The sequence below is a fragment of the Macrobrachium rosenbergii genome, chromosome 9, assembly GCF_040412425.1.
Source record: "Macrobrachium rosenbergii isolate ZJJX-2024 chromosome 9, ASM4041242v1, whole genome shotgun sequence".
Lineage (NCBI taxonomy): Eukaryota > Metazoa > Arthropoda > Malacostraca > Decapoda > Palaemonidae > Macrobrachium > Macrobrachium rosenbergii.
In genome coordinates this window covers 41,438,239-41,466,125 of record NC_089749.1, presented here as the reverse complement: position 1 = coordinate 41,466,125, position 27,887 = coordinate 41,438,239, and the positions used below count along the sequence as shown (strand labels likewise).

General features: G+C 43.9%; 1 protein-coding gene across 8 annotated transcripts in view; it reads left to right on the top strand.

Annotated features, from left to right (window-relative positions):
- The window catches only part of Rich (Guanine nucleotide exchange factor subunit Rich), a 256,565-nt gene that overhangs the window by 148,040 nt on the left and 80,638 nt on the right, over positions 1–27,887 (top strand). For 4 of the 8 annotated variants that reach the window (XM_067108967.1, XM_067108964.1, XM_067108970.1 and 1 more), the window contains one exon: positions 26,162–26,212. The exons of the other annotated variants lie outside the window; for them this stretch is intronic. In XM_067108967.1, coding sequence (XP_066965068.1) covers positions 26,162–26,212 — 51 coding nt within the window. The remainder of the gene's footprint in view (positions 1–26,161; positions 26,213–27,887) is intronic. 8 annotated transcript variants of the gene reach the window in all.

Sequence of the window (27,887 nt, the reverse complement as noted above, 5' to 3'; positions counted from 1 at the left end):
ATGAAGTCCATAAAGCTAGGGCATTCAGAATTCTTGAGGAAGCTGACACAGTCCGAGTTTGTACTGTTTGTGTCAACCTTGGACTGGGGATTTGTATCATCTGGAGTTTCAATTCTAGAAGAAGAGAAACCAATTGCTCTTGACCAGTTGGGTGCCACAAGTGCTACTTGACCTTTGAATGATCTGAGTTTGTGTAAAACTTTTATCAACAGGTTTATTGGTGGAAACAGATAGATCCTTTGCCACCTGTTCCAGTCTATTGACATCGCATCCGTGGAGTGAGCTAGAGGGTCTAGATTGGGAGCAACGTAACATGGAAGTTTGTGGTTGCTCTCTGTGGCAAACAGGTCCACCTGGAGACCTGGTACCTGTGCCAACGATGTTTCCTTGCCAGAGAGAAAATTGCAATCATTACCTGATTGATCCGGCTCGACTTGGAGCCCCCTCTGTTTATGCACTGCACAACTACTGCACTGTCCAGTACCAGTCTGATATGAATCTGCCTGGTTGGACGTAGTTTCTTTAGAGTTAGAAATACTACCATTGCTTCTAGAATGTTGATATGGAACTGGCGGAACATAGTTGACCATGTTCCCTGAACTTTCTTGTGTTGGGAATATCCTCCCCACCCGCTCAAAGGAAGCATCCGTATGGATCACTAATGATGGAGGGGGAAATTGGAGAGGCACTGACCTTGACAAACTCTTGACTGTTGACCATGGTGAAGCCTCTTCCTCAACACCGGCGGAATTAGAGACATCTTGTCTCTGTATCTGCTGTTGGCTCGTCTCCGCCATACTCTGTTTATATCCTTCAGTTTGGCTTTCAGCAGCAAATCTGTTACTAAGCTTGAACTGAAGAGAACCCAGGACTCTTTCCTGGAGTACGACGAGAGGCTTTTTGTTTTGAGGAACTGCCTGGTAGCTTTGGCTATTTCCCTCCTTTTGGCTGGCGGAAGTGACAGTTTGTGAGTGTCCAGATCCCATTGGATTCCTAACCACTGAAACTGAGCCTCCGAACTAGGCGGGATTTCTTCCTGTTTATTTGAAAACCTAACTATTCAGGAAGCTGATCACTATGGGCGTTGCTTTCCGACATTCCTTGGCGTTGGATGCCCAAATTATCCAATCGTCCAGGTATGCGGCTAACATAATCCCTTGGGCCTGTAGTTGTTGGACTACTGTTTCTGCCAGTTTGGTGAAAATTCTGGGCGCTATGTTGAGCCCGAATGGCATGACTCTGAACAAGTATGCTTGTTTCCCTAGTCTGAATCCTAGGTAAGAGAGAAGTTTCTCGCAATCGGGACGTGATAATAAGCGTCTGAAAGATCTATAGAGGTGGTGATGCGGCCCCACAGGGAAGTAGGGTCCGCACCTGCGAGATTGCATCATGCGAAACTTGTCGCATTGAATGTATAAATTGAGACAGAGACAAGTCTAGAATTACTCTTTGCTGGATTGAGTCTTTCTTCGGAACACTGAACAGCCGGCCTTGAAATTTCAGGTGTCTCACTCTCTTTATTGCCCTCTTTTGGAGAAGGTCTTCTACAAATTCCAGAAGGGCTTTGGATGGAGACTGATGGAACCTGACTAGCGGAGGAGGCCCTCTGCTCCAGTTCCATCCCAGACCCTGTGAAACTATGCTGTGGGCCCACAGACTGAAGGTCCAACGGTCCCGGAAGAGATGTAACCTCCCGCCCACCTGAGGAGACTCATTGAACGGAAGAGGGCTTACTTCCTCTACCTCCTCGGCCTCCTCTTCCCCGTGAAAGAGATCGTGATGCAGACCTACCCCTGAAGGTGGCTCTGGCTCTGCTTCCCCTCACATGCCTGTTAAAGCCTCGAAACGCCCCCTGGCTTTCAAACGAAGCGTTGAAAGCCGGGGACGCCATGAAGGTTGGCGGAGCAAGGGTTTGCTGAGCCGGCTGCATCAGAACAAACTGTTGCTGAGGCTGGGCTTTGGAAGTTGAAGGCTGTCCGATCTGAGAGACCAGTACAGCCTGAAGCATAGTTTGGGTCTGAGGTTTTCTGTACCTCCTGAACCTTTTCCTATCCCTGGCTTGAGGTCCGGCGGACTCGGTGGCCTTCCTTTTAAAGGGGAGACCCCAGCGGGAGCGAAGGCTCTGATTTATTCTGGTCGCCTCCGCCAGAACATTGTTAACCTCATCTTCCGGGAAGATATTAGGACCCCAGATAGAACTCTTCATGAGTCTATTGGGCTCATGTCTAATCGTGGCGTCCGCAAAGATGTGTTTCCTGCAGTTTAGTCTCGCCACTACAAAGTCATACAAGTCCGCCTGGAATGCCGCTAACAGGGATTTGGTCAGGACCTGGAATAGAGGTTCTTCAGCGTAAGTTACCGCCGTCACCTCCGTAATAGTAATGGAATGCAGGGGAGCGACTCAACCTGCATCTAGCCTCGAACTCCGCCTTCAGAAGGGCCTCCGGAATCTTGGGAAGCTGTTCACTAAAGAGGGTGGAGGCGCACTCGGGGTCGAGTTTGCCCCCGTGAACGTGGCCGGAGCTCCCGACCAAAATTCTGAATCTCCGGGGAAGACGAGAAAGGTGGGATCTGTCTCCCGGAGTTGAGGCAGCGGCTTACCCTCGATTCCCGCCTGACTAGTCAGCACTGCGATCTTAGTCGTGCAGGGGGTAGGGATGGAGTCACCTACTGAGAACATCGTGAAAGTCCCCTTAAAGGGGGTAAGCTTGGTGTTTTCGCACTCCCATTCAGTGAGAGCGCGCATCAAGGTGGATTGGGCTTGGTCCCTGGGGAAGATAACTGTCTCCTTCGGGACCTTGTCTGATCTGATCCAGGCTTCCTCTGTAAGCCTGGCATAGCCTGGGTAGGGAGGCACTAGGTCGGGTGGAAAGAATTCCAGTTCCTCCAACCGACGAGTTCCCAAGCCCTCGATGGTCAGGGCATCATTGTGAAGAGGAGCATGAAGAGCCAGCCGCCACGGGTTTCCCTTATCAAAGGGGGGCAGTCTGGAGGCATCCGGAACAATGTAAGATTGTCCTGCTACTCCAGAGCGCATAAACCCGGAGAGCAAGCTTTCCTGGGTCTGCATCCTCTCTGCCAATGACTTCACAGACTGACCAGAGGTATGTAAGCTCGAAGCAAGCTGGGAGGAAAGGTCTTGAATCCTGGCCTCAACCTTCTTATCTAACTTCTGCATCAGAAGTTCCGCAAAGGCCTCAGGGTCAAAGATAGGCTGTGGGGGATCAGCCCTAGACATCCTGGATCTCGACCCCTTGGGCGGGGGAGTAGCCTTACTAGAGGTCACCACTGGATTAAGAGGCAGTGACGACCTTGAGGGAGCTGACGGATTAAACCTTTGAGGTCTAGAGGACTTGGGTAAGTCCTTCTTTTTCAAGGATTTCACCTTGGGGACAACAGACCTCGTTCTGTCCTCAAGGATAGCTGATTTATGAAACCCTTGAAATGAAGAAGAAGAGGAAGAAGGAGAACCAAAAAGGGGACTACCAACACTCTCTCCCCCTGCCTCACTTACCAACCTTCTACCTGGTGGTCCGGATCGACGCTCATTGGTTCGAGGTGGATATTGATGGCCGCCACCTCCTCCGCCACCTCTCCGCGCAGGTTGTCTTCTTGGGAGGGTTGCGCCTCCTCCCGGATCTGTTCAATTATAGGGGCGGCTACTTCCGCCGGCACTGCAGCTGAGATCCGGGCTCCGGGGTAGAGGAGATTACATATCTCCTCTGACAGGACGTACGGCTTGCCCGACGCAACATTCCTCCCAAACCCGCCAACCCAGACCTTCAGGGTCGACAGCGAAGAGTCACGGATAATACGGTCAGACTGAAAGAAAGGGAAGGATTTACTGAAAATATTCTTCAACTGCCGTATATGTCAATATAAGACAGTAAAGGCAAAAGGAGACTAAAGGTAGCGGTCTCTAAAGCTTACCGACTCATCCACCACTAGCTCGTACAGAGCGTAGCAAATCTCACAGCCATCTGGGTGCCAGGCGATCAAGTCCCCAACATGAACCGAGCAGCTGGAGTGTGAGCGGCACACCTCATGGCCACAGGATTGTTGAAGGACCGCTGTACACCCAGGCTCCTGACAGCGTACCATCTGTAAGCAGAAAGATGATACATGAGTATCGTCGAGTTAAAGACCCGCCGGAGTAGGTCCGGCGGAAATAGATACCTTAACCTAATAATGGGTGATGGAACATGCATATATCAGGCAAAACCCGTGAATTAAATCCGGGAGTATAGAATTAATATACGATACATGAGAAACGTAAAGTTAAGGGCCGCCGGAGTAGGTCCGGCGGTAATAGGATACACTAACCTTGAAACATGCTTTTCTTATAATAAAACACCGCCGGAAAAGAATCCGGCAGCAGATATAGATATAAGTTATGCTATGGAATGGTCAACTAATTATGAAAACAAAAGTACTCTAAGATACGCTGATGTTATGGTACTCCGCCCTGATTTGCCACGGAAATCTCGTTATCTCACACCTATGGTAGCGGCGGAAGAGGCGGAGAGGAGTCTTCGCATCTGGCTCAACTCTCAACGCACGGGGCGGGAACCAGATAGTGGAAAGCGCCAACCAACCGAATACCATACCCACCGGAGTGGTAACGTGTACTATAACAACGAGAGATCTGACTAACCCAGCGGAGAATGAACGTAGCGGAAGTCGTGATAGCATCCCTGGGACCGTGTTCGATGCTCCAGCTAACACTGAGGGAAGCGAACAAACGAAACACCGGCCGATAAGGGGAAAAGATAGCAGAGTGGCGGAAACCCGATAAGCGGTGGCCAGATGGGTGGGTAACACCCTCTGGAAGCCGAAGGAAACTCCCCACGGGGTGCCGAACGTAAGTGATCGGCGTCCCTCACATAGGGAGATGTCTAGGTCACTCGCCAAATGCTAAATGATCAGGTAAGGAAGGACTAGGCTACATACACGAAAAGGTCTGTGCAACCTTCGATCCCAGTCCATCCTCCAAAGCCAAAACTTTTTGGCTTGGACAGGAAGGCCAGAATAGGTGCAACAGGGGTGGGGGTGGGAACCACGCAATGCCTAGCCACACCCTCCAAAACCAACAGTCTGGTCAGGTGGAAGACTATGAATTGAGGAGACCCTTCACTATTCTAACCTCACCCTCCAAAACCTCACGGCCTGGTCAGGTGGGCTAAAAGGGGGTGGGGAAGGCAACTGCCTCACTTGGCTAACCTCACCTTCCAAAAACATGACAACATGGTCAGGTGGGCCGAGATAGAACGAGGAACTCCCTCAACAACCTAACATCTCCCTCCAAAACCTCAAAACGGCCTGGTCAGGAGAGCTAGGAAGCATGAGCATCGTGTAAAAAAGCCTATCCTGTCCAGCCTAACTCTCCGAAACCGATTACGGAACGGCCGAGTAGGCTAGGCTAGAAAATACCTAATCGAATAAAACTACCTGACTTCTAGTACTAAGATAAAAAGTTAACCAGATGTGTGAAATATAAAAACATATATATGCATAGAATTATATATTATAAATATGTAAAAGACTCGGCTGCAGAGCAGGTCCAAACAACCACCGATAAGTGGAAAGCGGGGGATACCCAAGATGGCCGACCCTGACACCGAATCACACATAAAATTAATCCAAAAATATACATGTCATCCATCATCGTACACATCAGAAAAGATCATGAGCATAACAGTACCATCATGGAGAATGTACCAATTTCGCTGGCAGCAGAAAGGGGACCAGGGAAAAGGGAGAATTTATGATCAGAAAAGGGGAGGGGAAAAAACTTCCGTCTCTAGCCTAGATCAGTCATGATATGGGCTCCTAACCCCTTACCAGCAAAAGGTGATTCATATATAAATAAAGCTCCAATTGAAAGGAGTATAGAAAAAACTAGCAGTAACTTTCTGCTAAAACCATGTGAAGACTGAGGTCCAGCATGGATAGAGGCATGCGAGCCATTGAGTGCATAGCGTTATTTACCTGGTAAACAATATATTAAAGGTCAAATAAGATGCCTCTGTAAGAAAAAACCAAAAGGAGATGGTACTCAACTTAGTTGAAGGGAATTCCGGAAGGGATGACATGATGAATAGCCAAAAATCACGAAAATATAGCACCAAGAAAAAACACGGTGTTGTGCTGGAAGCGTGCTACTTTGGAATGTTTACAAGATGGCGGCTGAGGTGGTGGTTGGCTGGGTGAAGAGAGTGAGGTATGTAACGGCTCCTCACTTTTCGGGGTTTTGAGATTGGAGAGCTCTATAGGGCGGAGGCCTGAGGCAGTGGCACCACTCATATGTATACCGACACCATATAATGGCGTTCGATCCGGGGGTCGTAACCCTGGCATTGTGTTTAGCTTTTTCTGTGGTATATTTAGCAATACTTATACCTAGAAATATGTGCTAAAAGGATATTTCACCGGGTGACACAGGTCGAGCCCATAAAAATAATTATTGTGTTAGTGAACTGGGGCTCTTTTCCCAGTTTTTATATATGCTTCTAACCATTCCTCTCATTGACACAGGAAATGGGATATGATTACATGAACATTTATAGTATTAAGTTTCATGGCCACTCATAAGTAGTTTTATGCATGGTGAGCCATTGATAATTACACATCTCTTTGTCGACCAGAAAACTTTTACATTTTTTTTTTATTTTTCATTATAGTGCTTTTACATGGTATCTTGAACAATATGTGAAAATGTTTAGGGACAATATGTGCATTTGTGGAGTGTTGGTATTGTCTGATGCATGAAAGCAATAGGTTACTCTACTGGCAAAGTAATAATAGTTTGGTTTTGCATCTGTGTGGCAAACTTGCAAATTTCAGCTTTACCAATGTTCTGAAATTTTCATTCCATGTAGTCTAATGCCTGGTCTGCAGCCAATGTTCATGCATTTGTAATGTGCCTTTTACTACATAAAGGCAGACGTTAATGAAACATAGTTAGAGGTAACAGGAAATGAGCAGAATTATCAAAGCCATGCAATTGACTATTAGTTTAGGGCTCAACTTATGAAGGTAAAGATGTTAATGAAATATAGTTAGAGGTAACAGAAAATGAGCAGAATCATCAAAGCCATGCAATTGACTACTAGTTTAAGGCTCAACATTTGAAAGTAAATGCTTGGGATATAAGTAAAAGTGTGATAGGAGAGGGTTACATAGGTTTTTGCATCAGTTACATAGATTTTTGCATCATCCTAATTTTTATGCATACTACAGTATTCTGTTGTAGGCAGCATGTTACTTTATGCACTTCTTGTTTAAGAATTGCAGTTTTGTAATTCATGTAGTGCATGAAGAGCATTTTGTATGTTTGTGTACACTTTGTTGTTTATAATGTACTTTGTGATTGTATGTTGTGACTTTGCCTTTTTCTTTCACTTATGCCATTGTAGTTGTACTAATTTACTGTAAATCCTGATATTTACTGGTTCAGTATGTGAGTGTACACATATTTACACTTTTCAGAGTTATTATAAAATTAGTTTTTCCTTGTAGATGAGGCCTCACATAAATAAACACCTCAAAGAAAAACTAGAGCACTGTATCAAAGTGCACTGTGATGCATATTACTGTAAAATGCACCTGGTATGATGCAGAACTGAGATGCAAATCCGAGGATCCTTGGGAATAAGCAAAGCAGAAAACAGGGAACAGGGGAGTGCCAAGAAAGAAATGTGCTCACTTATTTATATTATATTTAACACTGAGCTTAATAGAAGAAACTTTTGGTTGAGTACACACAACAGTTGTTATGTCTTTATAATGTAAAGTTATAAAAGTTTTATTTCTCTAGTCATGATTGCGATTGCTATAACTGCTGTTCTTTACTATTCCAAAGAGTTACCTTGAATGCTTTGGATTTTTAGTGTATGTTATAAAATATGTTTAAATTTATAAAATTTGAATAGTTAAGAAGTTTTCACTTATTGATGTCTTGAAAAGAAGTGATAAAAGTGAGATAGAAGATGTAGTGGGTATGTTGTTTTCATAATCATATATGTTTATGCACAGCAATACTTCGAACTTATGCGAGGTTAGGTTCCAGAACCCTCGCGCAAGGGGAAGATTCTCGTAAGTCTGGTACGGTCCTTAAAAAATGGTAATACATACAGAAAATGCTTATTTCTAGAGTTTAAACCCTAAATATGACAAACTCATGCTCTCAGAGCACTTTAATTTCATTTAAAAGTTAGATTAATATCATACTGTAATTCATATTTCGTTACAGTACAGAGAGAGAGAGAGAGAGAGAGAGAGAGTGTGTTGGGAGTTGTCCTTAAGTTAAATATCAAGAGTTAAAGTATTTATTAATTATTACGGAGAAAGACGATAACATGAGGGAGAGAAGTTATTCTTACGTTAGATATCAAAAGATGGAAATTCATGATTTATGAGAGAGAGAGAGAGAGAGAGAGAGAGTGTCATATGTCAAGTTAGAGAGAGAGAGAGAGTGTGTCATATGTCAAGTTAATTAACAGTTACCCCCACCTCCTCACTCTAAGTCGACAAGAAATGACTGGGAAAATCCTGGTATGATATGTATTTGTTTAAAATTTTTTATAATTTACTATACAAATGCAGCAAGTTGTAACTATAGCATGAAAAATATGAAAAAAATTAGTAACAAAGTAACAGGACATTTATCTGTGCATAAAAAATCTCTCTCTCTCTCTCTCTCTCTCTCTCTCTCTCTCTCTCTCTCTCTCTCTCTCTCTCTCTCTCTCTCTCTCTCTCTCTCTCTCTCTCTTTCAGAGATAAGAAATTTTTTGTTCACAGGTAAACGTGATGTTACTTATAAATTAATTTTTTTTTCATATTTTCCATGCTATAGTTACAACTTGTTGCATTTGTATAGAGAATTATGTAAAATTTTAAGCAAATACATCTCATACCAGGATTTTCCCAATCTTTTCTTGTCAACTTCGAGCGAGGAGCGATGGGTTAACTGTCAATTAACTTGACATACGACCATGAAGGGGAAGTGTTGCCCCAGATTGTCAAAGTTTATGTACTGAAAAATCTCTCTCTCTCTCTCTCTCTCTCTCTCTCTCTCTCTCTCTCTCTCTCTCTCTCTCTCTCTCTCTCTCTCTCTCTCTCTCTCTCCCCTTTGTAAATCATGAATTTCCCATCTTTTGATATCTAACATAAGAATAACCTCTTTCTCTCTCTCTCTCTCAAGCCCTTCGTTAGGCGAGTCGGTAGAGCTGTGGACTAGCACTCACTGGGCCCGAGTTCGAATCTCCGGCTGGCCGATGAAGAGTTAGAGGAATTTATTTCTGGTGATAGAAATTCATTTTCGCTATAATGTGGTTTGGATTCCACAATAAGCTGTAGGTCCCGTTGCTAAGTAACCAGTTGGTTCTCAGCCATTTTAAAAATAAGTCTAATCCACAACCCAGCCCTAGGAGAGCTGGTAATCAGCTCAGTGGTCTGATTAAACTAAGGTATACTTAACATATATATATATATATATATATATATATATATATATATATATATATATATATATATATATATATATATTTATATATATATATCTTTTTTTACAGGTATAAGTTAAGTATACCTTAGTTTATTCCAGACCACTGAGCTGATTAACAGCTCTCCTAGGGCTTGTAAGTGATTAGACTTGTTTTACGTGTATACATACATACAGGCAGTCCCTGGTTATCTGCGATCTGGTTTTACGGTGTATGTCTAGTGATGAAAATTGGCAATTTTCAGTGCCGAAAATGGCCAATTTCTGTTTATCGGCGCTGAAACATACCTAACAGAGGTGCTGATCTCCAATTATCGGTGTTGATAAGTGCCGAAAATCGCCAATTTTCGGTTATCAGCGATTTTTGCTTATCGTCACACTGTTGGAAGGGAACCCCTGCCAATAACTGGACCCTTCCTGTATATATACAGTAGATATATATATATATGTATATTTTATATAAAACAGTATACAGTACATGACTGACTGTGCCTCTGCCTGCAGCTTTATATCTGGCTAGTCAGGTCTGAGGAGCTAGACTGGAGACTGGCTCCAGATGTGTGACTGGGTGAAATCGAGATCTTAATCAAGGACAGAATAGTGATGCATGAGTAAAGAACAGGACCCACACTGGTGATAGGAATCAGGAAGGTGACTTTTGTCAGGGTGGCAGCCCTTTTCAAGCACATACATCAGATTGACTTTAGGATAAGGACTTCACCTGATTGCCAGTTACTTGCTAACCCAAGCATCATCCAAGGGAGCCGCTGTCAGCGAGGGATAATCTTTTCCTCCTATGAATGTTACTTCATCTGTGAACTGTGCAGTACTTGCAAGCACTTAGTGACCTTAAGGAGATGCAAGAGAGTTTGCTCGCCGTTGTCTGCAATTGCTGAGGTTCCTGTGACTGGATTGGAAACCTTTGGGTTAACCCTTCCACCCTGGCCACAACACATAACATTCAAGAGGTTAATCTGGGCTGTTGTTATTCTTGGTTGTTAACAGTCTCTGAGATTTTCTTAATCTTACTATATTGGGGTGATTTTTCCCACCAGCCTTGCCGTACTGGGAGAGTTAAACAGCTCTTGATAACAAAGATTCCATTAATCATGTGAAGAGAGGCAGGTTTAAAGAGAACTTGGAAAAGGTTCACCTTGTGAGGGACTTTTATGATAATGACTCATTGAGGCACCTGTAGCTCTACAAGACAATCCTTCTGTCATGCCTTCTTTTAATTAGATTTTTTTAGTTGGGTCTGAAAGACAACGGAAACACAGAAAGGTTGTTTCTGCAGCATAGTTGAAAGCAGAAGCCAAGTCTAAGGACCCAGGTATGATCTCCCACCTGCCAACATGACTATGGACATTATTTTTGATGTAGTGGATTGTATGGGATGAAGAGGATACAGTAAATGGTACAACAAACCCATGGTATCGTCTCAATTCTTTTCCCATTCTGACTAGGCTTCACACATTTGATTGCATGATGGGGTGTTTTCCTCATGTTTGCCAATCCTGGCCCTGCATGGAAGCTGTCATAACAAAATTATCTCTTCAATGCCTTATCCTTCAGTATCGTGCACCTTTGCCAAGGTTTTTAGGACAATAATGTGTATGATAATTTTTTCTTAATATAGCCTAATGGCATGGGTGGTTTGTGGGAGTAACTCGATACCTGCCCTGTTAAGTATGTGCTTCTTGGCCCTCTCCTCAGTGGGAGAAACACAGTAAGGGTTCTCGAGAAAGTGTTAAGATGATTTCGCTTAGTTTTTGGGGTTGGGGTAACACTCCTCTAGTGACACCACTGAACCCATCAGGTTCCTTTCTGCTACCAGTTGCCATCCCTCTTCCACATACGCCTAGCTCTGCACTTCCTCAGAGGACTAGCTCCCTCAGGTCCTACAAACTTGTTCATTCCTCATCTGAGGATGAGAAAGCCAGTAGGAAGATGTCTTCCCTTAAGTATCTACATAAAATATGCCTTTTGGATAGGCACAACCATTGATCAGATTGGTGTCATCTCAGTTGGTTCATGACTTTTGGGGGAGTTAGACACCCAGATCTGTGGGTCAGGGAGCTCGCTTGCCTGCAGCTAATTGAACAGACTCCTTCCCCCACTGCTTTCATGCCTGTGGTGGGTTCTATACTCCATAGGATGCATAGGCTACTCCTCTGCAATTGGATTTATCAGTCTGCTGGATGTTGAACAACCTCCCCCTCAAGAGACTCCATCGAGAGGGCTTCTTTTTTAATCCCTTGGGTTCAGCAATGATCATATGAGGTGTAGCAATAGAAAGGTTGGGGGCTCAGCAATCATCATGTGAGAATTTTTATTTTGCTCCATGAAATTTGTATTAATTTTGCGAGAAGATATTCAGATTGCTTGTATGAGTCTTAAATAATAATGTGGCAACTCTTCAGACCTTACCTCAGTGTTGGAATGGAATGGCAGTTGCCCCTAAAATCACATGATAAAGGTGATGATGTATCTCCTACTGGTCCTAGACCCATTACATCTTATGGTGAATCTGGCAAATTTGAAGATGTGAGTTTTAGGTGTAAAGTTCCTGAAAAGACATTATCATATGAGGAAGAAATCTTGCTAGTTGGAGTTTCATGTAAGGGAAGACACTGAATTTGCTGACTGACAGTGAGAATGTTGAGATTGATGAAGACAGTGACAGATTGGAAGACTTAAGTGATGTAGATATTGTTGATGATGTTGATGATCCAGGTTATCAACAGGAAGAGTATAGTCATGCAGAAAGTGATACAAGTGTGCAGTATGAAGCTGAGTCCATCAGTGGTGAAAGATAGAGGCTGGTGGGGAGGAGATCTTTATGCTATGTGCTAGGCATTCAAGGTTTTTCTCATCGAGCAGTGGAGCTGATGGTGTTCGGATTCATTGCATGTTGGCTCAAGCTCCTGATTCATTGCATGTCGGCTCAAGCTCCTGATTCATTGCATGTTGGCTCAAGCTCCTGAACTTGACAGATGTACAGCTGGAAGAGACTGTGTACCAAACAATTGTGTTTTTTTCTGGAACGGTAGGAATGACAACTGATTGTATTATGAGCAATCATAGGTAGGAATCAGGCTGTTTCAGGTTTTCTGTGGATGATGATATATTTTATGTGATGGTCGATGTAACAACTGTTGCCATGGGCAGCATGTAACTGGTCATCCACAAGGCTTGGGTTAGATGAATAGGCAGATGTTTGCCTGAGGGAAGTTACAGTATTCCTCACGCTAACATTACTCAAGCCCCATGTATTGAAGGATCATGTCAGGGATTGTTTGTCGACGGATACGTTTGTTTATGTGCCAGTATTTCCAAAGATTTTGCTATGTTGACAACAATACACAGTAGCATGTTAGTATCCACGGAGACGTGATCATCAGATAGGCGTCCTAGTCATGAGGTTGGATGTTTTTTGACTTTAGTGAAAATCATGCAGCTAGTCAACAAGTTAGATGTGCATATGGGTATCAGATATGCAGATAAGTATGACATATGCTTGCTGAATGCTTATAATATTTGTAAGCTCAAAACTGGAAAGTTCATGTCCTTGCAGCATGTCTCTCATGGAGAGTCTGCAAGGAACTTCTCAACAAGTACAACACTTTTCAAACTAAAAGTGGTGGTAGAAGGGACCAAACAGCACAAGTTGATCATACTACTCCCCAGCAACAGTGCCAGAAGTAATGTCTTACATCATTGCTGCCAATTAATCAAGAACAAAGGACAAAAGATGTGCTGTGTGTGTGCAAACATGAAGAAATGCAAGGAAGTCAAGGATAAGAAAGTGTATGGTGGCCTTATGCTTGGGTTGAGTTTTAGAAAATGATATAGTGAGGGAAAACAATGGGAATTTAATTATGAGTAAATTTTATTCTGAAATATTTCTTATACTTAGTACTGTACTGTACTTTTGTTCATGCAGGTAAACAAGCTTTGCAATTGTATTATTTACAGTTACAGGTAATTGTAATGAAAATATTTTTGTGTCAGTTTGCTGTGGATTTTTTTATACTTTTTCAACTGGGATATATTTTTGGGGTTCTGTTCAGAAATATTTTTTAAACATCTTGAGTAACTCAGAACATTAAAAACACAAGTTTTCACTGTCCATCATTATTACCTTACCTTCATTCCCTTTGCTGTTCTTCCAATTTGTGCTGCTGGCTGAAACTTATGAACCCAGGACTTCATCTTTGACTATGCTGTGTCCTTCAAACCCTTACAGGGGGCAAAGGCACTTGTCTTTAATCCTTTGGCTTCAGCGAAGTCCACTATGGCTGGTGCACCAAAGCAGCCTGTTCTTCAAAAGCCTGGACAGGAAGTTCAGTCTTCTGCCTCTTCCAAAAGAAGTGGGAAGTCTTCCCATTCCTTTCATCCCCCTTTCTCTGGCCAGTCGAGGAAGAGAGAAAGGGCGATCCTCTTCCTCATCTGCAATGAGTAGGAGCTTGCTGTCATGCCACTGCCAAAGTGGCAGCAACAGAAAGGGGTGCCTTGGGTTGTATCTACCCTCCAGGTTGGATACAGGTTTTCATTCAGGTATGTTTGTCCACCCCTTTCACTGATACCATTCCAACTTACTCTCCAGATTCATGAAAATTATGATGGAAACAGGCACCATGGAAGTCATAGATCATCAGTCTCTGGGTTTATACAGCTGGGTGTCAGAGACCTGTGATCGACCCACAGCTGTGAGTAAAGGGATTTTGACGAAGGAAAAATCTATTTCTGGAGAGGGGACCGTGTCACCCGGTGAAAAAGTCCATTCAGCACTTATTTCTAGGTAATTCCGTTGCTAGATACCAGAGAAAGCTAAATGAAATGCTGGAGTTACTACCCCAGAGCGAGCTCCATAGATGGAGTCGTGTATGGAAAAGGGTGAACTACAAAAACACGGAACCTTATCCTATAGAGATCCCAAAGTCAAAAATCCCACAGGAGGTGCCGTTACAAACCCATGCACCACTCGTGGACAGCACACAAAACACCGCTAGCCGCATTCCATGAAAGCATCACCCCACCAGAATGATGTTTACTATGGGAGGGACATGACACATGATGGAGGTGGGTCACGGGTGACACGGTCCCTCTCCAGAAATAGATTTTCCTCCTTCAAAATCCCTTTTCTGGATCGGGTCCCGTGTCAGCCGGTGAAAAATTAACAGAGAAATAAATATCATTCTTAAACTAAAGAGATAATAATTCTAAGGGGAACAGAAGACCGAAGGTCCAAAAAGAAATTTTTTTTTTTTTTTAATCACTAGTAACAACAACAATAATGTACAAATGAAACTGATGTTAGCTTAAAATTAACATGACAATATGAAAAATATACATAAACAAAATAACTATACAATATTGGAAACCTTATAACTTAAATGTGTCATTTAGACAAACATATAGATAACACAGCCAGGTGAGAAGTCAAGGCAAGCCTGACTGAAATGACCGTAAGGGGATAACTGAGGCAGTGGAGGAGGAAATGACTAGGAATCAGAAAGGGAACCAGAGGAGGAACAACGTTCCTGCCGCGACTGCTGAGAATTTAAGAGCTTCTAAGGATTTCAAATAGTGACGTTTGAAAACCAAGGGTGACTTCCAACCAGTGTACCTGGTAAGATCCGTGAAATTCATGTAATGAAAATAATTAATGGAGGTGGCCACAGCTCTAATATCATGAACTCTTGGGACTGAGTCAGGGTTAGCCTGCTTGATAAAGTAAAGGATCTGTTGTCTAATAGCAGACATAGAGAGATTACCCCCTCCTTCCCTGATAAAGAGAGGCCCAGAAGAGATGTGAGAGGACCTGTCTAAATAAGCCCTCAAAGTATGAACTGGGCACAGGGACAGGTCTTGAGGCAGGGGAGAATTTTCCAAGGCGACCACCTATGCTATGGATCTTCATTTTTGGCCAGGAAGGTAGGGTGAGGAATCAGCAAAACCTCCCTGATGGAAGGAAGTCGACGTGGTTGGACTCCTAGAGAGTGCAGACAGCTCTGAAATTCTAGCACCCGAAGCTAGGCTAACTAAGAACAACGTTTTCCTCAATAAGGAAAGGTAGGGGCAAGACTGATTATCGATATCTGAGGCTAACTTCAACACGTCATTTAAAAACCAGGAAACCGTATGTGGACGGATTACTGGCCTCAGACGTGCACAGGCTTTAGGGATGGAAGAAAAGTAAGGGTCTGTGAGGTCAATTTTGAAACCATACAAGAACACTTTTCGTAAAGCCGACTTGACTGTAGTAACAGTACTAGCGGCTAAACCCTTCTCAAACAGTGATCTAAAAAGGAGATTGCTAAATTTATAGTCATTACTGTAGCCTCAGATTCTTTCAAAAAGAGTGCTAGTTTCTTAATTGCTGAGTCGTACTGACGAAGAGTGGAGACCCGCTTATCTGATTCCAAGAACATGGTATTGACAGGATCAACGTTAGCATCCCTTTGAGCATAAATTTCATAAAGTCCACAAAGCCAGGGCACTTTGAATTTTTGAGGAAGCTGACACAGTCTGAGTTTGTACTACTTGTGTTAGTTTCGGACTGGGGATTCGGATGTGGCGAAGTTTCAGTTCTAGCAGAAGAGGAAACCAGCTGCTCTTTGGCCAGTAGGGAGCCACTAGAGCTACTTGACCCTTGAACGTCCTTAGTTTGTGAAGGACCTTTAACAACAAGTTCACTGGAGGGAACAGATAGATCACCTTCCACCTGTTCCAATCCAATGACATTGTGTCCGTGAAAAGAGCTTGAGGGTCCAGGTTGGGAGCTACGTAATGAGGAAGCTTGTTGTTGAGCTTGGTTGCGAACAAATCTACCTCCAGACCCGGAACTTGTTTGCAGATCCAATTGAACGAGCCCCTGTCTAGGGACCACTCCGACTCGAGGGGAGTTGTCCTTGATAGAGAATCTGCTACGACGTCCCGGACCCCTGCAAGATGGGTGGCAGATAGGTGCCACTTGTTCTTGCATGCCAAGGAGAAAAGTGCAATCATTACCTGGTTGATCCGGCTCGATTTTGAACCTCCCCTGTTTATGCAGTGGACTACCGTGGCGCTGTCCAGAACCAGTCTTATGTGAATCTTCTTGGGGGGGAAGAAGCTTCTTCAAGGTAAGGAAGACCGCCATGGCCTCCAGAACATTTATATGGAACTGGCGGAACATGAGGGACCAAGTCCCCTCTACTTCTTGGTGTTGAGAATATCCTCCCCACCCGCTTAGGGAGGCGTCTGTGTGGATAACCAACGCCGGAGGAGGAAATTGCAGGGGGACTGACTTGGACAGGCTCTTGACAGTCGACCAAGGCCGGAGTCTCTTCTTCAAGATGTGAGGGATCAGAGACACCTTGTCCCTGAGACTGATATTTGCCCGACTCCGCCACACTCTGTTGATATCTTTCAGCTTCACTTTCAGCAACAGGTCTGTCACCGAAGCGAACTGAAGGGAGCCCAAGACTTGTTCTTGGGTCCGCCGAGAGGCCCTTTTGGACTTGAGAAACTGCCTGGTTGCTCTGGCTATCTCCTTCCTCTTGGGAGGAGGAAGAGAGAGCTTGTGAGAATTCAGATCTCACTGGATTCCTAGCCATTGAAAACAACTGCTCGGAACCAGGCGGGACTTCTCCCTGTTTACACGAAAGCCCAAGGATTCTAGAAAGTCGACCACCACGGATGTAACTCTCCGGCATTCCTCAACGCTGGATGCCCAGATGATCCAGTCGTCGAGATACGCGGCCAGCGTAATCCCTTGAGACCGGAGTTGTTGTACGACCGTGTCTGTCAACTTGGTAAAAATCCTTGGGGCTATGTTGAGGCCAAAGGCATCACCTTGAAGGAATATGCCTGCCTTCCGAGCCTGAACCCCAGAAAGGGGGAGAACCTTCATAACCGGGACGTGATAATAGGCGTCGGAAAGATCTAGAGAGGTGGTTACGGCTCCCCACGGGGCAGTAGGGTCCGAACTTGGGAGACAGTAAGCATCCGAAACTTGTCGCATAACGAATGTAGGAATTCAGACGGGACAAGTCCAGAATTACTCTCCGTTTGTCGGAACCCTTCTTGGGAACACTGAAGAGCCTGCCTTGGAACTTCAGAGTCCTCACTTTCCTTATAGCCTGTTTCTGTAGGAGATCCTTCACAAAGTCCTCGAGATCCTTGGTCGTAGCCTGATAAAACTTGACTGGTGGAGGAGGATTGTCGATCCAACTCCAGCCTAGGCCCTTGGAAACTATACTCTGAGCCCAGGGACAGAAGGTCCACCGAGCTCGAAAATGGTACAGCCTCCCGCCCACAGGATGTGTCATCGGTCCTGTGTTTGCTTCCCCCTCTGGAGCCTCTACCTCCCCTGTTCCTGGGAGAGGGAGGGGGCTCCCCTTCCCCTAAGCGAAGCCACGGGGCTTATTGCCTCTGGTTGATTGTCTGGAGGAAATTTCCCTGACTTTCATATGCAGGATTGAAAGCTGGGAGGAGACATAGGAGGAGCAGCCAAAGACTGATGCGCCGGGTTCACCAGGACATACTGAGGCGGAGGATGGGAGGAAGAGGTCGAAGGCTGACCCTGTAAAGGAACCTGAACCAAGGACTGAGCTGGAAGACGTTTGAAATGTTTAAATTTCTTACTGGACTTTGTGGGAGGGCCGGTAAGATCAGACTGTTTCCTTTTATAGGGCAGACCCCAACGGGAACGGAGACTCTGATTGACCCTAGCTGCCTCAGATAAGACTGCATCAACTTCTTGTGGGAAAAGATTAGCTCCCCAGATCGAACTCTTAAGAAGCTTATTTGGTTCATGCCGAACTGTGGCTGCTGAAAAGATGTGCTTCCGGCAGGCCAGTCGGGCAGTCATAAAGTCAAACAGGTCTTGTTGAAAACTCGCCAAGAGAGATTTCGTCAAGACCTGGAATAATGGATCTTCCCTATAAACCAAAGAAGTTGCTTCCGCTAAAGCCAAAGAGTTCAAAGACCTGGCGAGCCTTTCCTTAGTATCAGCCTCTGTTTTCAAGAGCGTCTCCGGGATCTTAGGGAGCTGCTCACTGAACAGGTCAGAAGCGCAGTCTGGGTCAAGCCGAGTCACTGTAAACGTATTAGGGGCTCCCTTCCAGAATTCGGTGCCTCCGGGAAAGACGAGAGATGTCGGGTCCGTCTCTCGGAGATGAGGAAGGGGTTTACCTTCGAAGCAAGCCTGACTAGTCAGAGGCCACTTTCGAAGTGCAAGGGAGAAGGAGAACATCACTGAGAGTGAACATAGTGAACACTCCCTTAGCTGGTGTAAGCTTAGTGTTCTCCGCTTGCCACTCCGTAAGGGTCCTCATCAAAGACGACTGGGCTTGGTCCCTAGGATAGATAACCGTCTCCTTAGGGACTTTATCAGACCTGTTCCAAACCTCTCCCTTCAGCCTGGCAAACCCAGTGTAGGGAGATGTCAGGTCCAGAGGATAGAACTCCAACTCTTCCACTCTCCTCGTGCCCAAACCTTCTATGGTAAGAGTACCTTCGTACTCGGGAGCATAAAGGGCCAGACGCCAAGGATTCCCCAGATCAAAGGGAGGGAGAGTGGAAGGGTCAGGAACAGAATGAGACCTAGAACGAGAACCTTGTTGAGATTCCACCTTCTCCGAAAGAGACTGAAAAGAAGAAGCAAGACCAGACAGCTTGCTGTCTACCCTCGCGTCGATCTTCTCAAACCTCGCGTCGATTCTTTCAAGGAATTGTTCAAAGAAATGAAACGTATCCAAAGAAGGAGGAGGGGGAACTACCTGGCGTGACTGAGGCTCCGCTTGGGACCCGGAAGGAGGTTGTACTCGTCCGACGGAACGGGGCTCGGCGCCCGTGCCGCCGCCTGAGGGACCCCATATCGGCCTGCGGAGTAGGTAAGGTTTTTTCTTTTAACGGACTTCACCTTCGGGGCAATAGACCCAGACGTGCCCGTAAGGTATGAAGATTTAGAGAAGCCTTTAAAAGAAGCAACAGAGGAAGAAGGAGAGCTAAACAGTGGAGAACCTGCCTCACTTACCCCCTTACCTGCTTGATGCTCCGGGATAATGCTCGGAGACTCAAGGCCGAGATCGAGTTCCGCCGCGTCTTCTGGAACGCCACCGCTCAGAGCCGAACCGTCTGGAGAGGGCTGGGTCAACTCCCGAATCCCGGCAATCAACGGAGCAGCAACATCGTCGGTGACAGAAGCTGTGATCCAAGCGCCGGGAAAAAGGACATTACAAATGTCCCGAGTATGTAGGGATTGCCAGCTCCTACGTTGCGCCCAAAGCCGCTAACCCAGACTTTAAGGGCCTGAAGCGAAGCATCACGAGACTTGCGGTCAGCCTGCCGGAAGAAAAACATTATTGCGGTTTACCGAAGGCGGGGGGAATCGGTAATATGTAAAAATTACAGTTGGCTAAAAAGGAAAGATGCATGATCACCTACCGAATCATCGATAGCCTGCTCGTAAAGAGCGTAGCAAACATCACATCCGTCAGGGTGCCAAACAATAAGATCCCCTACGTGGACCGCACATCCGAGTGAGACCGACAAACCGTGGCCGCTGGCCTGATGGAGGGCTGCGGAGCACCCTTCTTCTTGGCAGCGCACCACCTGTAAGAGTATGAGATTATGAGTACACTGTGTAAGGTGCGGAGTAGTGTGCGGAGCAACACAGCATTAAATAAAGCCGTGAAACCAGCCGGAAAGATCCGGGAGGTAACTGGGTAAAAAAATCTCACACAAACAAAACAAAATAAATAATAAAATAATAAATAAAACAAAATAAATTTACGGAACTAGCCGGAGTAACATGCCTTAAAGTAAGTGAGCGGATACAAAATGAAATGGGAAGGTTAAACTGTCCGAGAAAGCGCATTCCCGGCAACTAAAAATAATATGAAACTAGCGATAACGGAAGACCGATGAACGCTAGAAACGCCGGAGCGGGAAGCAAGGAATGCGCCCGATAGTAGACAGTAGTTAGCTAAGGGCAGGGAACGTCAAAAGTCCGAACACGAAGACAGTCAGGCGGAAAGCTCTAACTGGCAACGAAGAAGGGACTGAACCGGAGTGTCGCCAAATTAAACGACACGCCGGAGAAGACGTATGAAGGGGAGGAATGAAAACCCCGGAGGAAGAACCGAAAATGAACGACCAGAGAGTGGGAATGCACAATCCGGGCGTTCTGTGTCCTCCCGCCCACTCGCTGACTGAGTCGTTACCCGGCAAACGCGAGAGAAGCAGGAGAGGAACAGGAACAACCTCCATTGGGGGGGGACAGGGAGATAAAGATGGCCAAAGATGGTGGACGGGAGAGGGGGAAGCCCTCCCAGCCACCAGTAGTCCCAGGATGGGAGAGTAAATTGGTAAAGTCACGGACCGTACCAAGGAGAGGCCAAACAATGCAGAGGAAGGGGGCACAAGCTATAGGCTAAAAGGAAGGAATGCTCCCAATCCTTGATGAGTTAACAAGATTGAAAACAAATCAAGGGAAGAGAGAGCACTCGGGAGGAGGAGGGGGAAAGGGTGGGTCGACATAACCAAAAACTGGAAACTAACCTTAAGTAAAGACCAAACTAGGGTAGGCTACATGAAGCCCCTCGCTATCCCAGCTTAACCAAGAGGCTCATTAGCCTAACTGAAAAGCCGAAACAGGAGAGGGAAGCAACATGAGATCCTCGCTATTTCAGCTTAAACGAGAGGCTTATTAGCCCGCAAAAAGCGAAACAGGGGAAGGGAACATAAAATGAGAAGACCTAGTAAAACTTAAGGAGAGCGCCGCATTGGAAAAGACGAACACAAAACCTTATGAAGGGCATGTGAACAAAAGAATGAACGACCCCCTTTTTCATGGAAAAAAGGGGGGGCAATAGCCTAACGCCCCAAAAAGGAAATCCAAAGCTAACAACCAACCCATTAAAAAGGATAAAATAAAAACACAACAAAACAAAACAAGAGGAGGACCATACCCAACACGATGTGGACGTGAAGGGAAATGGCCGCCTCATAACAAAAGAAATATCTATAATAATCATCAAATATCAAATGCATCCAAACACTGGGTTAAAGATAAAACAAAAAAACTTAAAAGTACTAATGTAAATAAAATTCCCAGAAGCTAAGAGAAGAGAAGGGCAAAAATAAGGCATGTTAATGAATTGATAAAAGGCGAATAGGCTCGAGGGGGAAGCCCGACGCCTAAACACCAGCCCTCATCTCGAAGCAAAGGGAAACAAATGTTAATCAATCAAAATCACTAATTAGACCTCATGAAAAGGAAAATTATCCTAAACACGAAGAGGAACCGTGAGAAAGATCGAAAAACAGGGCGACCCAAGATCACGAACCACGCATGGAGGTCACGTGAGGCCGCGAGAGGAGATCGAGACGGGCGTTATAAATCCCTTTAATTATTAAACTAAAGGGAAATAAGGAGCCTCAATTGCCTCAACTAAAAACGAAATACTGGTACTCAACTTAGGTGACGAAAGACCTTGTGAGGAAGCCATAATGATGCAAAAAGGCACAAGATTAAAAGCACAACGAAAAAACGTGTGACCGTAGGTGCTTGCTGAAATGGAATGCGGCTAGCGGTGTTTTGTGTGCTGTCCGCGAGTGGTGCATGGGTTTGTAACGGCATCTCCTGTGGGATTTTTTTGACTTTGGGATCTCTATAGGATAAGGTTCCGTGTTTTGTAGTTCACCCTTTTCCATACACGACTCCATCTATGGAGCTCGCTCTGGGGTAGTAACTCCAGCATTTCATTTAGCTTTCTCTGGTATCTAGCAACGGAATTACCTAGAAATAAGTACTGAATGGACTTTTTCACCGGCTGACACAGGACCCGATCCAGAAATTATGTTTGACAGACTCACTTCACAATGGAAATTCTGTATTCAGTGTTATGTTTCATCAGAGAGGGCCAATTCATGTATTTGATAGGCCTGCAGTATGAGTATTTTCAAGTACCTATTCATCGGGACTCTCAGAAGTACCTCTATTTTTTCTGCAACAAGATTGTTTTCCAGTTCAAGACCATGTGTTTTAAACTGGCAACCACTCCTCAGCTGTGTACTTGGGTAATCGCCCTATTTTTGGTTTGTGCCCATTTGAAGGGTATTCATGATTAGTTAGTTCTAGCATCCTCCAGGGAATGCCTCGTGCAGGACAGGGATCATCTGCTGCCTTTTGTCATGATCTGGGAATCATGATCATCTGGCAGAGGTCTGATCACTTCCCCAAGTAACAGATAACATATCTAGGTTTGCCCTTGGACTCAAGCAGCATGAGACTTTCCTGTGGGCTCTCATCAGACCAGTCTCAGGGAGGTTGCTGTTCAGTTCTTGTCATGACAAGAATGACTCACTCAGCTGAGGAAGGTAGTCCTAGGTCATCAGTTATCATTAGAGAAGTTCTTATCTTACAGGTGAAATTATCTTTGGTTGCATCGGTAACAACTGAAACAGCATTAGTCTGCCTTTTGGGATCCACCATCCCAACACATGTCTCTGAGATGGGAAGTGTGGGAGGATTGTGGTAGCTAGATGACAGACACCTCCTAAGGAGATGTCTGTCATCTAGCTACCAGATTGAGCTTCCCCGCCCCTACTGTTTACTGATTCATCAAAGAAGGGATGGGGTGCACATCTGACAGGAGATTACATTTCAGGGTTGTGAACAATAGACCAACTGCATCTACATATCAGTGTCCGGAAAATGCGAGCAGCTTCGTTGGCATTGCAAGCATTCCTAGATTGTTTGCAAAGGCATTTGGTGGTTTTGAAAAACGACAACTTGACCATGGTTGCCTACATCAACAAACAGGGAGGTACAGTGTCATGGAACCTCTGCAAGTGAGTATTGCAGAATTATGATTAGGTGGCATTTCAAGGTGTTGAGCTGCCAACTATATACATTCCAGACAGGTAGAATATTCTTACAGATAATTTCAGTTGTTTGAGTTAGGTAATGGGGATGGAATGGCCCTTACACCCCGGAGTAGTGAAGAGAGAGTTAGGTAATGGGGATGGAATGGCCCTTACACCCCGGAGTAGTGAAGAGATTGTTCAAGATATGGGGGTTATTACTTCCTAATAAACACCATATTCTTTGGAAACTTGAATTTCAAGTTAATAGCCCTTGTGGGCTTGTTCCATATGGATAGGGTTCATCTTCTGAATAATCATAATAATAATATAATAATATCTGTTTGCAACTAGGTTGAACAGAAAACTTCCCCAGTAAAGACAAATGATATTGTGACAGTTGTCTTATCACTCATAAAAGAAGTATTCGCCCAGGTGTAGGCATAACGGGTGACCCGTGGGCAGCAATGGAGGATACATTCTAACATTCCTGGAACAATCTGGATGTTTATGCCCTCCTGCCCTTCAGTCTCCACTAGTGATGATCATCAGACTGATTGTCACTTTAGGTTTTTGAATGACTCTTGGCAGATCCTAGTTGGCCATCTGCTGAGTGGTATGCAGACCTGCTGGCACTCCTGGTCAGGTCATCAAGAGAGTTGCCCCTGTGGCCCACCTTCCAGCTACACATTTTCAAGTACCATCAGGCAGTGCAGTCTCTCCGCCTTCACATGTGGAGAAACTTACCTTGAAAGAAAGAGACTTTTCTTGCAAGGTACCTCCATCATTTGTTCACAAATATGTACCAGGGTTTCATAGAAGGGGTTGTTCTATGATTGAAGTATCTTTTCAGGGGATCACAGAAATCTTCATCTACCTTTGCCATGGTAAGCACCTCACAATTTCTGCAGTGAAAGGGTGTTGCTCAGTTTTATCCAAGATTTTCAAACTGAAGGATTATATATATCTGTGTAGGTTGGAGTAGCCTTTGCTTATGAGAAACTTTGAGCAGTCTTGCCCTCCTTGAGAGTTCCAGCCCTTATAGTGAAATGCATCGTTAGTATTTTGAAGCCTTACAAGGCTTCCCTTTGAGCTTCTGTTGAGTTCCTCAGACAGAGACAATTCTGTAGACTGTTTTCTTTTGGCTTTAGCCTTGACAAAGAGAGTAGTGGGGTTACATGGCCTGTCTTGTATTGTTCAGTATTCAGAGGGGCAGGTTCCCTCTCGTTCTCTTTCATCTTGGAGTTTGTAACAACGACTCAAAACCCCGTCAGTCTTAGATAAAAGTTTTGAGAATTTCTCCATTCCCTTTCTCTGAGACTTTGTTCGTTGAGGCCTTGATTAGATGCCGTTGTGTCTGATCTGCACCATAAAGTACTATCTTAAAAGGATCCACTTTCTGAGGCTGGAGTGTAGGAGATTTTTTGTTAGTACAGGTAAGCATAAGGAGGAGGTTTCCTGGAACACCCTTTCTTTCTGGCCTTGTGAGGTTTTCAAGAGGGCCTACAATTCCTCACCAGAGGAGACTGGCCCCTCTTTTTGCTTAAGAGCACACATAGGGGTGTTGGACCTTCTCCCCTTTTGGAAGAACTTTAGGGTGTTACAGGTAATGAGGGCAGGAGTCTGGCACAACCTTTACCTCATTTAACCATGGACACCTTTTCCTTGGGACCTATGGTGGCAGCTCAAAAATTTGTTTAGTTTATTGAATTCTGATCAGACACTGCATGTCTTATCATGAATACCTATGCTTGGCACCCTTTTAGAAGTATGAATGTGGGGTTAGTGGTTTCCCCTTCCTTTTCTCCTTCCAAAGCAGCCTCCAGGCCAAAGTACATGCTGGAACTGAATGAGATACACTTAACCGCACAACAAGCATGTGTCCTTTCTCTTTTAACAAAAGGGAGGGAAGGACTGGTAGAGCTTTTTTCTGAGCTTATTACTTGGTAATAGCCAGAATAAGCTGCCCTCCATCTTGACATCTCCCACTGTGGATGTCATGATTCTCCAAATAATTGTTCCTTACTCAAGTTCCCTTTGATTTCGGGGTTCTCAAGCCCAGGGCCCTACTGCTCTGGTCACCCTATTCACCAGACCAGTAGGAGATTACAGGCATCATGGCATTTGTTGCAATGGGAGCATGACATTTTCGGGTGTAATCCAACTCCAGGGGCAAGTGTCACAATATAAAAGGCAAAGGTTGTATCCCCATAGGAACAAATAACAGTATTTTAAGCAATTTGTATTTTTCCTATGTATACAAACCAAAGCCTTTCATAAAAGTTGTACTTGCCTCAACTGCCCTACTCTTTCCCTGCAGCCAAAGGAAAGAGTGAAGTGGTGAGAGGAAGGTGAGTGAAGGGTTACCCCCTGCTCACCCCCCATCTCCACTGGTTAACTACCCCGTTACCAAGATTCAGTGGCCTTTCCAGCTTGCACTGAAGAATACTCTTAATATCAAAGGCTTTTGTATAGCTAGAAATAATACAAATTGTTTAAAAAATTTGTAATTTAGCTTTTGAAAAAGTCATTTGTGTGTTATGTACAAAGCAATTTGGCAGAAAATTTTAAGAATGCAACTATGCTCTTTGAAGGTAACCACCCACCACTTGTGACTATATGAGCTGCTTAGTCATACTTTTAATTTTCAGTAGACATTTTCTTAACAAACCTTTTATTGTATATATTTTCCTAGTTGTATTTGTAATGAAACTGTTATATTGCTTTTTAGCTCCCAGCATGACAGTATCTGTAGATCAAAGCACTGACAACTAATTTTGCTTGTTCGTTTTTATGGTTCAGATTATACAGATGCTAAGAAGACATTCTTCTGTTTTGACTTCTGCTCCACAGGTATTGCAGTCCAGTATTTAGTATTGTTTTATTTCCTGCTTATTGCTGTGCACAGCATTGTTGTGTTGATTTTGCACAAGATCTTTTGCATGGAGATCAACAATCTCTTAAGGTTATGAATGAATGAAAGCATTATGTTGTCCAGTACTCTGAATTCTAATCAACACATTCTGTACCATTAATGCACTGGTCACCCATGAGGTATTTTTGGCAAAAAAATGATAGAAGTAGATATTGAACTATAAGTTCTCATAAGTTAACAGTGTCTGCATTGTGATAGCACATTATTATTATTAAATGGTAGAACCAGGCCACAGAGATAGTTTATTTAGCTGTTAGCTCTCACAGAGTTAGCCCAAAAGGTTATTGCTATTCATCACAAAAAAAAATCCTTTGGGCCATTCTTGTGAAAGTAAATAGATTAGCTCTGTGACCTGGTTAAACTATTTAATAAAAATAGTAATATAATGTGCTGTATCCACAGTACTGACACTGTTAACTTTCTGACCCTACAATTCAATATGTACATCTATAATTTTTGTGCCAAAAATACTTCATGGGTAACCAGTGCGTTAATGATATAAAATGTGCTGTACTTATTAAAATACAGCATTTTTAAAATTTTATAGTCAGGTTATTTAAAAATGGTAGTGTTTCCACAATTTGACATCTGTTGTCAATAGTATTTTGGACATTTACACAAAAAATGTTTAAATGTTAGTATTACTCTACATTTTGTACATAAAGGGATGTAGATTAGTGAGCTAATCATCAAATCATCAAATATCCATGGGTCAGACAAAAGTGACCAACTCTAAGTAGAGTCAAAATTTCCTGAGTGTTTCATTCCTTTTCATATGATGAATTCCATATTTCAACACTGCTCTAGATCAGTTTTAGTTTTTTACTATCAGGTTCACATATTTTGCCATTTATTGATTACAATGGGTTTTAGAGATGAATCATAATCACTTATGGGAATATCAGCATGTGATCTTGTCATAGTAGTTGCAGCTTTGGCTGCTTTATCAGGTTCTGTATTTACTTTAATGCCTACATGGGCTGGAATCCAGCATATTTCTGTATCTTCATGTAATCTTTGGAGTGAAAATTTAATTTGTTGCACAGCTATGCTCGCAAGTGATATGACATGGTTGCATAGGATTTCGTTCAAAATTCACGAACTGGCAACCTAACATGCTCCATATTTTTCTCATATTTCAACGCGAAAATGCAATTATTTCATACAATAAGGTTATATGTTTAATAAGAGTGAAATCTGTCATATAACATGTGTAGCCAAGTTTCGGAAAAACATTTACGAAATATTTTCAAAACTTTTGATTCACTCATCAGCAACGCATTCAACAAAAAATGTCATCATTAAACCTCAATTCAGATGTTAAAATGATAATAAAAAAAAATTTTGCATGACATTAATATTGCTTGCAATGCAACCATAAATTATGCAGTAGTCCTATTTGATTGTTTTTACTCAACGCTGAAAAAATGTAAATAAATAAATACGAATGCATCCACCGATATCAACAGGTGGGCGGAGCCTGTGTGACACAACCATGGTTTACTAGCAACTATTCGCCTATGCAATTATTCTTTTGTGAAAGCCAAGATATTGTTCCTAGACCTTTGTTGTTAGATTTCTTTACTTACTATA